The sequence below is a fragment of the Trachymyrmex septentrionalis genome, unplaced genomic scaffold (assembly GCF_001594115.1).
Source record: "Trachymyrmex septentrionalis isolate Tsep2-gDNA-1 unplaced genomic scaffold, Tsep1.0 scaffold19, whole genome shotgun sequence".
Taxonomy (NCBI): Eukaryota; Metazoa; Arthropoda; class Insecta; order Hymenoptera; family Formicidae; genus Trachymyrmex; species Trachymyrmex septentrionalis.
In genome coordinates this window covers 2,735,418-2,746,815 of record NW_017305071.1, presented here as the reverse complement: position 1 = coordinate 2,746,815, position 11,398 = coordinate 2,735,418, and the positions used below count along the sequence as shown (strand labels likewise).

At 31.2% G+C, this 11,398-nt stretch overlaps 1 protein-coding gene across 2 annotated transcripts in view; it reads left to right on the top strand.

Annotated features, from left to right (window-relative positions):
* The window catches only part of LOC108746991 (uncharacterized membrane protein C20F10.07-like), a 67,927-nt gene that overhangs the window by 47,428 nt on the left and 9,101 nt on the right, over window positions 1-11,398 (top strand). Inside the window, exon 4 of one of the 2 annotated variants that reach the window (XM_018484177.1) lies at window positions 10,354-10,521. The exons of the other annotated variant lie outside the window; for it this stretch is intronic. Coding sequence (XP_018339679.1) covers window positions 10,354-10,521 — 168 coding nt within the window. The remainder of the gene's footprint in view (window positions 1-10,353; window positions 10,522-11,398) is intronic. 2 annotated transcript variants of the gene reach the window in all.

Genomic DNA, 11,398 nt, shown 5'->3' with positions numbered 1-11,398 from the left:
ACACACACATATATAAAATAATATATATTATTAATATTAAAAGTTTTCTGTGAAGAAAATTGTGCAGTAAATATAATTAAATTCTAGAATTTATGACTATGGACTAACTTGTCTTTGTAATATGAGGCGACTAATCGCTTCTTTCACAAGATGCATTTAAGAGTTGGTTAAACGTGAGAGCTAGTTAGAACAGAAGGTGAAGAATAGTGCAACGTAATGGAAAAAGTGAAGGCGAGAGGATAAGCGTGTGTAAGGACACTTATTGTTTAAAATTTCAAGTTGGAGTATCGAGCGGTTTATGGAGGTCGAGTACAAACGCGTAACTGCTTTTACACGTGTAACTGCTGATGCTATATGTATATTTATTGCCCTGAAATGGGGGCTGTCGATAGCTAGAGATCACCATTACCAATATTTTATGATATATGAAACGATGAAATGACTGTTTGATAATATAATAATACTGTGTTAATATTTGTCGTATATAACATACGATTTTTTATATTTGTATTTTCCCCGTTTTCACATAATAAATAAATAAATAATTATTATTTTTTTGTTAAATAGAAAAATACTTTTTATTAGTCGTTATGTTTTATTATTTTAAATATTTTAGTTTATCATTTATTATTTTAGTATTTCCTATGCAATCAGTTTTTTAAATTTTATTTGTTATATATATATATCTTATTTATTATACATACAAATATTAATACTGCAATATTATTACTTTGTTGAGGCGGAACTCTCATAGCTGTATTCGATAAATTTATGCGAGGTTAGAAAAGAACCTTTAGCATATCTCTATTTTTTTATTCTTTAACAACTTGCGTAGGATTGACTAGCAAAACTAATAGTTCTATATTGTTCTTGGAGAACTTTCCGATATAAAGGCAGTTATGCTTTCCGGATATTACATACTTTATAAAATACGTACAACCGCTATGAAATACGGATCTATGGTGCACTTCTCTTCAAATATTGACAAATTATAATTTGATCGCAAGTATGTTTCTTTTATTATATGTTTTCTAGTTCAGCTTTCTCATTGTTTGATCTTTCTATGCGTTGGATTTGTTCAGGTTCATTGGTATGACCAGATCGCAACACACGAGAGAGAAAGAGAGAAAATTGGAGAAGCTAAATTTTATATCACATTATGATCTTTATAATTATTAAATGCATAATTTCTATAATTTCGAATATTATAAAATATCTGAAGTAACATATTTTCGTGTGAAATTTAAAAAAACCGGGTTGCTAATTGTAAACTGTGTTATAAAATATTTTCAAATTAAATATTCATCACAAATGTTACATTTTGCTTATTTATATACATTACTATGAATTAATCATTTTATTATTAAGCTTTATGATTAGTATGAAATTTACATAAGACCCACGTGAATTTTTTCAAAATGATGTACAATTCAAATTGCTCAAGAAATTGTACAAAAATGCAGAGAGAAAATTCTTTTCGTGAGGATTGAATTGCGTGTTATCGGGATATTTATTCGCAATAACGATATAGTAGTCTCCTAATCTATTTTTGAAGGTCAGTCGATATTATCTTTTTATATCCATTAGATAGTGCCTTTCGTTTATCTCAGTGTATCAAATATACATATGTGCATCTATAATCGTTTGTATCCAAAGTTTCTTACACAGACAAAAATGGCCGTGAGATGAGATTCGAGAGTGGTCAAATATATTTAGGAATCATCAATAAGTAATCCATTCTGCGCAGATTGATTCGCCAAGCTTCTTTGAAGGTGTATCCCCACGATCGATACACATGTACATGTACATGTACTATTAATAGGGAGACTTTCGCAACATCTAGTTTATCATGTTCTTTGCGTGTACCGTAAATGCTAAAGTCTTGTGTTCCACGCAAATACGTTACGGTGGCAATTCCTATCCTAGGCATTAGCATTTATATACGCGATAATATTTACGTAAATCGAAATGATGATATTGAAAGCAGCCACGTTAAGTGGATTTTACGGATTTGTTGATGTAGGCACAAATGGATATTCGCGTGTTCGATAAACGTAATGTAAGTCTAAGATGGAATACATGTTTAACATAATAATGTTTCAGCTTTGTCATTATGAGATATATGATAAAGAATATTACAACAAATTGGAAGATCTAATCTTTTTATATTGTATAGTATTGTTTCTTTCAATAATTTCTTAAATGGAATTTGATTGTTCAACTTTATTTATTTATCATTTTATTCTATGATATAATGAACGTATGATTATATAATTAATTAATTAGTATTTTGATTTCGATTTGTAGAACAATGATGAAATATGCATTGATTTTTTGATGAATTTTTTTTGCATTTAAATAAATATTTAATAAAACAAGCCGTCAATATGGCAATTATTCGATCTCATTATTATTTAATGTTAGATTAGAATTTCTATCATCATAATGATGACGATAAAAAAATTATGTTAATATTTTGAAAATACTTAATAATAATTTATTAGGAACATATATTTAAAAATAAAACAGTTAAATTAAGATTTTGTTCTTTTTTTTCAAAATAGATAACTTTGAGATAATTTTAAGTAAACAAAAAACAATAAAGAAGATTTAATTTCAATTTAATTTAAAAAAAATGTTTGATAAAAAGGCCGGAAAGAAAAATCGAATTTAGAGATGTTTGTCTTGTTTTTTTTGCGTAGCACATAAAGTTTCTTGCGAGGATGTATCAAATCATTGTAGACCATGGCTTATTTTGTATTTCCACAGCGAGAATCTTGACTCTCCGATGAATATTATTTAGTGACGAGATTATACGGTGACGCGTCGGGAATATTTTTTTGGCGTGATTTTTTTTCTTTCGAAAGACAATGGCTTGAACTCTCGCATAATCAGCGGCTTGCGCGATTCGTTGCTTCTATAATGTCTGAATGTCTGAACACAACGATGAAATCTCGTTTATCCGAATAAATATCTCGTATTTGGAACTCGTATTTGGATGTATAAATGCATAAAATAAATAAAACATTTTTAGGTAATGTTTTATGCTTTCTGTTATGTTTTTAGAAAAGAGTTGAAGTTGAATTAGATTTAGTTTTCAAACACAAAATTGAATGATCAGAAATAGAATGAACGAGAACATGAAAAGTTGTTTCTTAAATTTTACATGCGAAATTTGCCTTTTTATTTTATTATCATAATTTTATTTGCCATAAGATCCTGATTTTATTTGTGGACGTATATTAGAATATAAATTCTATATATTAAATATAAAGAATCATCGATGAATTATAAACAGCGACACAAAAATATAAATATATAAAATTTCTTAAATATAATTTATTTATATATAAAACTTCTTAATATAATTTATTTCACTATATAATTAGTATTTATAATTTAAAAAACTTATACAAGAAATATTACATATAAATTACACATTAACCTATATGACATATATTTAATAAAGTAATGATTTCATAGAAATTTTAATTTCTCAATTATTGTTCATTTTTTACGAAACTATTATATTTTTATTATTATATAATAACCTATTAAAGCCCAAGCATGGAAGTTGATATTACTTAATATCGATATTATTATTTTAAGAAGTTCTTTAGAATTATGAAACATGATCAGCTAATAAATGAGGACACGTATGGTATCTCTCGATCATAGAAGATGATCAGATAACTTTTTGAAGCTCTCGAAGGATGCGAGTGATATATATATATACATATATACACATATATACATGTACTTGTACATGTTTGCCTGATGAGAAGAGGGGTCACACGTGCTTTTTTTGCGAACTCGCGACAATGACTAATCGCTTCGCACCACGCGATCGTATTCATTACATAAACCAGGTTTTTTTTCAGACGCATCGTATACAATAAAGTAGACTTGCGCAAATGCTGCACGCAGGAGTTTGTTGTCCTTTTTAAATTAACAGAGGAAGTTTAAATTAAATTTTCTCACGTAAGATTTTAGGAAGTGATTAATGTGTTATTAACATCAAAATTCAATATTAGCAAATGGTGAAAGCACGAACAAGGATTGATATTTTTATAAATAAATTTGAAGGATATTAATATTGTTTAATATTGCAGTTACGTTTGTCGAAAATTAGATAAAATAATAATAAAGAATTGTCGTTAAATACACGTTTATCTAAATAACATTCATCAACTGCAATGTACTTGCAAAATATTATAGATAAATTGATATAGATTTATCGGTAGGATCTCTTTTAAATAGGCTTATTATTCGAATGAAATGTAAGTGACTTGTCAACGTTCTAAAATCAACTAACTTTGGAGTGAAGCCCTTTTATACAATTTTTCCTTATGTTATTTGTGATATTTAAGACATTTGTCGGTTTTTTAATAAATGTCATAAATTATAAATGTTATAAATGTCAAAAGTTTCATTGCTTATATATATTTATTTTACCAAATCAAATTATATTTATAGAAAACGCAAATGTTTCCATTTGGTTAATTTGTACATATTACAATATATATATATATATATATATATATATATTCGTACATATTGTATTGTATATATGTATATCTTTTTAATTTGTGTAAAAAATCTACAATAAATTTTTTTAATTTGTTGTAATAAAAATCATTAATTTTACAGTATATGTAGTTTATTTAACAGTTTATTTAACAATGATAAATAAAAACTAATTAGTTATTTTAATAGTTTTATTAGTTACTTTAATTAGTTATCTTAATATTCTCTCATATAATAATTTGTATTATCATAAATAAATCGACATTGCATTCATCTTTCTTAGAAAACACGTTTTGAAAGACTTATGTCACATATATTGATAATTTTCTCATACAATAGGCAGATGTTAAAGCCCATATCTTCGAGAAATCAGCCGATACCATCGACAGATCGATGATGTTGAAACGATAAATATGCAAACGCATTCGTCGTCAAGGAAATGCATGCAACAGCATCGCGTATTTCCAACAATTTGCATGATGTTGAAATAAAATGTCTTTCTCTGTCTCATTATCTCGATTGTCACAATCGTTTGTCTTGTATGCTGAAGATCATTATCTCGAAAATTACGCAAATTCGGAAAGACATTTATCGAGATTTATTCGATCTTTAATAATAATAATAATAATAATAATAATAATAATAATAATAAATATCTAATCAATAAGTTCAAAATATTGTCTGTAATGTCTATAATAATTATATAAGTCGGGTATATTAATTGAATTATTAATTATTCATTCCATGTCACACACATACACATTTGAATACTTTTATTATCCATCAATATAAAAATTATAGACCTATATAGAATTATATGATTTCCAAGAGATTTTAACTTAAGTTAAATAAAAGAAAGAATTCTATTTTCGAAGCGGATTTTGATAACATTCATATGTAAATTTGTGAATACATATATATTTGCAAATTTGCATTATGAATATTATTAAACATCAAGCTTCGACTGAAAATTTTTCCTCTTATTAACTTAAATTAAGATACGCTTGAAAATCCTACGATTGTGTATAAATCTATAATTTTTATGTTAATAAATAATAAATATGCATATGAATATTATAACATCCGCTTGAAAATGATTCTTTTTTTATTTGTAATGATTTATTCTTATTAAGTCTGATTTCCATTTACAATTGTTTACTTCAACATTTATTTCATTCTTAATAACATTTAATTGTTTACTTTTATGTACGAGTGTATTGGGTTGCGTGTGTGTGAATCGATTTTCTAGAAACATTTCCATTTGTTGCACCGAGTTACATAGTGTCCTGGCACAGGACGTAACTTTCAGACACTTCTTCCGGATCTGCAACAAAAACAAAACTTTGTACAAGTGTCATGTTGCGTGACGTCTTTTTGCGGCCTTCAATTCAAGAAAGACTTCGCGCAATCGACGAACACCTGGCGCATCTTAATAATGCAGGCCGCCACGACGCTACGCGTTGGTGAGCATCGCGTTTTATTGATATTGTGCTCATAAAAAGAGAGAGAAAGAGAGAGAAAGAGAGAGAGAGAGAGAATGAGGTCATAATCAAATTCTGTGTTATATATCCGTGACTGCGTGGTATAAGATAATAATAGTCCCAACTGCACTTCCCCGAGACCGGCACGTCGTCGGCATTGCGCACGTGTACTTTATGCCATTACGCTAAAGTAATCGGCGATCAATGGCGTATCTCGCGACTTAAGTGATTAATAAGTCAATTAATTTCATATCGTGTTTTTTATTCATACATGTTTGCTTTCAATTGGGCGAACTATTACGTAGCGACGTTGATTTAATGTTATTTCTGTAATACAAAATTATCTGTAATTATACTGATTGCTTGATCTATCTCTGTATTTTTTCATACTTTTATGTTTTTACTTTTATCTTTTTGTATTTATATATGTATATATATATAAAACTTTACAACATGCTTAAGATTTCTACAGAATTATTTTGATAATTTAATAAAAAATCATTTTCAAATTGTATCTAATTAAATTTTTAATTAGATATTTATTAATAATTGCGTAGAAATCTTAAGCATGTTGTAAAAAGTTTTGATATTCTAGCAATTAGTTTGAACATCTATACACATAATTATTTTAATAAACCAAAAAATTATTTTCAAATTTGTATCTAGTTAACTTTTTAGATATTACAATAAAATCGTCCTTTTTATGTATAAAAAGTTATATTTATATAATTTTTCCGTACATTTTTCTGCGTATATTTTTACTTTATGGTATTTAAGGGATCATTATTAATACGATTTAACGAGTAATAGGTTCGATCTGCTTCGCTATTGCTGGTATTCGCTTTTAAACCGTGGGGAAAACTTGAAAACACGTTAAAACACGTGTTTTCTCATTCATCTCGCCATCTCTTATTGATATGCAGCATGAGAGAGAGCATTTCGACCTTTTGGAAGACTGCCAGAGAATGCGAGTTGACGCATATATACTCTTTTTCCAGTTTAAAGGCACCAATGCTTAAACGGCTAAATATTTTGCGCTTTCTTTCTGTTCAGTGAAGTGTCGCGTTGCTCGGGAAACTCGAGCGTGTGTTTCCGGACGCATCAATTTGCCGGAATGACGTTTATTCAAACATCCGTAGTGACGTAAACTGGAGCGAAGTTTTATGTTCCTTTTTTTTACGCTTTACATAATCGTAATTACAATAAATCATTGTTTTTTATTGCAAATTTAAAGTATAATCCATTTGATTTATAACACAGATTATCTTTTTATTTGCATATATAATTGCGAACATCAATTTGCATACATATTACATAACAATTTGCATAATTTATAAATATACAAAACAATTTTAATTTTTTAAAGTAATTATTTTTTACATTAATTTTGATATCTTCTAAATGCAATATTAGAAAATCTTTCTGGATATAAATTAATTTCTTCCAATATCTTTTACATAATAATTGCTAATATAATAATGATATTTATATGCACATGAAAAAAATGATCTTGTCGAAATATCTAAGAATCTAATTAGATACGGATCTGAAAATAATTTTGTTTGAATCATCAAAATAATTATGTAAGACTCTTAAATTGGCTGCTAGAATGTTAAAAATTTTTGCAAATTATCAATTTTTAGATGTTGTATATTTTAGGCGTCCATAATTATTTTGATAGTCTGACAAAATATTATTTTAAATCCGTATTTAATTTAATACTTCAGCAAAATCATCCTTTCCGTGTAGAGAAAAAAGTAGCATAATTTTTTAAAGACGAACCTGATCAATTCTTGCAGATAGATTTTATTGATAATTTCTATTCTGCATTTTAACAATCACAACGCTTAACGTTATACTGTTAAATGATTCGCTATCAGTGAATTTTGATTTCGGCGTCAATTTCTGTCTTCGTGTCTTTTAAGTCTTAAGCATCTACAATAAGTCAAACACTCCATCGCCAGTCGCAATGCTTTGCAACAGCCAATCAGAAGTGTCAATATAGTTAGTGATGTTTTTGATTGGCTGTCGTGTGAAGCATTGCGACTGTGTTAGCAATTTATTATAGACCACGCTTTAACGTACGTGATATTCGATCCGATCACGTAGTGCTGTGCACCTTGTATAACTTAAGTACTAGTACTCTAGAGCGCGAGCTATAGAGCTTCCATTACATAAGCAGGTGTATACTCGCGGATTTGTCAATTATGAAGAAGGTCGTAAGGTCGGCCGAGTGGGTAAGAAACTTTTAGCGTACCCAACTGCGACCAGTCTGATATCCCGGCTGGTCCGTGGAGTACCGGACTCGCGTGGACTTCTCTCGTTTCTAACGTAGTTCATCAGCTTCTCTGGCTCTCATCGTTCCTTGTGTTCGGTTTCGCAATTTTTCCGTCCATTTTCATCGACACTTCTCGACTCCTAAACTCTTCTTCACGACGAGAGAGGATCAGACCGCTGGCTCGGTACGATCGCTCTCGCGAGACAGATACTCGTCTTCTCTTCACCGAAGAAATCACCGCTTCGAGATGAGCATCATCTTCCTCGCAAGACTGGCCGTGCGATCGATGGGCGCTAAGTGGCGGCAATCGAAAAGAGGGATCTTCAGGAAGTATCGATATGAACGTGGTTTTTACTGAACGGAACCTGCGGTCGTTTTCCGTTCTCAACGAGGGCCCCTCTTTTTCCGCGCTGACTCGCCTCATTGTGCATTGCCACGGTCACGGCGAATCGCTGTCGCTTGTTAAAGGCAGTCTGGCCTGGCTCGTTGAACCAATCCATGTAGTTAGGTGTGGTTATTCTCGCGGTATGAAGAGAGGTCCGAAACTGGTTCGTTAGTCACCTCGTCTTTTCGCTCCGTTTGGTTTCATCCCATCCAGGCAACTTCCCTTTTTCCTTTTCGATTTTCTCTCGTCTCTGATCTCATTGTTCGCCTTTATCTTTTTCTCTTCTCGCATCCGCTAAAATTGGCGAGCGACCAACTCGTTTAGATTCGATTCCCAATAATATTAATCGCTACTATTTCCCTTCTGTTTTCACATATTAATCGCTACCCACTACTTCGATTATTTCCACGGTTGCACTCATTATTCAACTTGAGCGATAAGCCAGATAAAAGCAGATAAAATTGACCGTTATCATATCGTGCAGATGTGATGGTAGTGCAGTACAAGCCACCATTAGTCGCTGTTCGGGGGAAAATTGCAACTATGTAGTTAAATATATCGATGAATCATCCCGTTGATTCATGCCTCCCGTTCGTGCAATTTCCGATAATAATATTTTTTATCGAGATTCACTTCGACATTTGCCGAGGTCCGTCTGATAACCACGCAGATTGCTCGCGGAGCTCACATCGATTGCCGATTGACTGGTAACCGGCGTTGAAGCTACCTTTAATCCAAGGCGTGATAGTCTTCTTGCGCCTCAGAAAAGGAAACCTCGCAGATACTATTTCGGAGATAATGTAACAGTAATATATTTCGTAACGTCCGGCCTTTTTTCCTGATGATGGAATTCGAAACCCAGGCACTGATCAACCTTTGCTTCTCGACTCGGCCAATTACCAGGGCCAGGTACGTGGTGATTTGTGACAGTGATAAACTTTTAAAAGAAGTGAATAATCGATATTTTATCTGAATTGAAGATCAATACGATATGAAAACTCTTGACATTGAAATTAAAAATAGAATTATTTAATGAATTGTGCTGCGCACAAATATATCATAGAAGAAATCACTTAAGACTTTATCTTATTAATTAGCAGTTAATATTAATACTGTATAATGTAATATTTGATGACAAAATTGATGTATAAATTTCCATCAGCACATATGCGTATAATTTTTCATTAAATCAATCTTCCAAAATATTTATTTTACATTTTAACGAAGTGAAACTAAAAAAATTGGAGCGATATTACTTTTATCGATCGATTTTTAAATCTCGCATTGATTACTATATTTATTCGCTAGAAATGATGCTACGTGTAAATGATGCTTGTGTAAATTTCTTTGATAACATATCAGTTACTGTTAGATAACTTATTAGTTAGATACTTTATTCACTGAGTAAAAAAACTAACTGATATCTTTCCACTCTAATGTATAGGAAAAACTAAGAAAATCTAAAAAGATCTGGCAAAATTGAAATTTTGCAATTATGTTATCTTTTTAATCAATGCTGTTGGCATATTTTTGATGAATTTTATATAATTAATTTTTTCTTAAGATGAAAAAACATGCATGAGAGGGAGGAAAGATTCTGAAAATCGTCGAGCAGCCTCTCTTCCTCAAGAAGTTGCCTGTTTGCAATTTCTCTCAAATCCCATCTTCCATCTTGTTCACAGGTCTGCGGGGTCCATAGGCGCGCGATCGGCACCCAGCACGCCCTTACAAGCCGCTCCCGAAGCCGGGGGCCAACAATCGATCAGCGGGTCTCAACTCACCGTGGCCGGCGCTAGCTATCCTCAGCCTCCGAGGAGCCCTAGTCACGCGGCCTTGAAATGTAATGACAGGTGAGGTTCCGCTCTGTCGTAAAGCTCGCTCGACGCCGCTACGCTTGCCGCAACGCATATTTATGACCATGAACCTGATATGCGTTTCTTGCACGAAACGAAATGTCAATATCTCCGGCGTTTCAATATTTTTCCGTGAAATAACGTATTGTTTCAAAATTGGCGCGTGCATGAATGTTATATATTTTACACTATTATATACACTTTCCTATGAACAAATTGGAAACTAAATAGGGGGAAACTGGGTCGAAATAAATATTTATTTTAAGTAAAAGGATTGTAGATACTACACATATAAGTAATGTGACATAGTATACAACGTTAATAAAAAATGCTTTATCTCTTTTTGAATAATTAAAATATTATAATACTTGCAAATAAATGAAATATTGAAATTAATGTGCTTATCTATTTTATTTATTTCAAAAGCGGGACAGCTTATGCTTTATAATTATTGTATGTAGCAGGAAATTGAGCAATATTCTGCTAACGATATTCTTGGTAAGAACGATAAATAATTTTCTACGCAAATTTTTAATTAACGTTATTGATATCGTTTTTAATGTTATTGTCAACTTTGTTTCCGCAAGTCAAATGATTTGCGCGTAAAATAGCGTGCATTATCGATTCTTGGAACTTACTACCGAGTAACAAAGTGATAATGTCATACGAATGTACACGAATTGCAGAAGAGGGCAGGAAGGGAGAGAGGAAAAGAGTTGAGAGAGAGAGAGAGAGAGAGAGAGAGAGAGAGAGAGAGAGATTATAATACAAAGTGAGAGACGTGTTATATGCTTTCGTGATAAGAGCATATAATTAACTTATTTATTTGTGTACTGGGAAATACGTTTTTCGAGATAGCTGCCACATCATAACT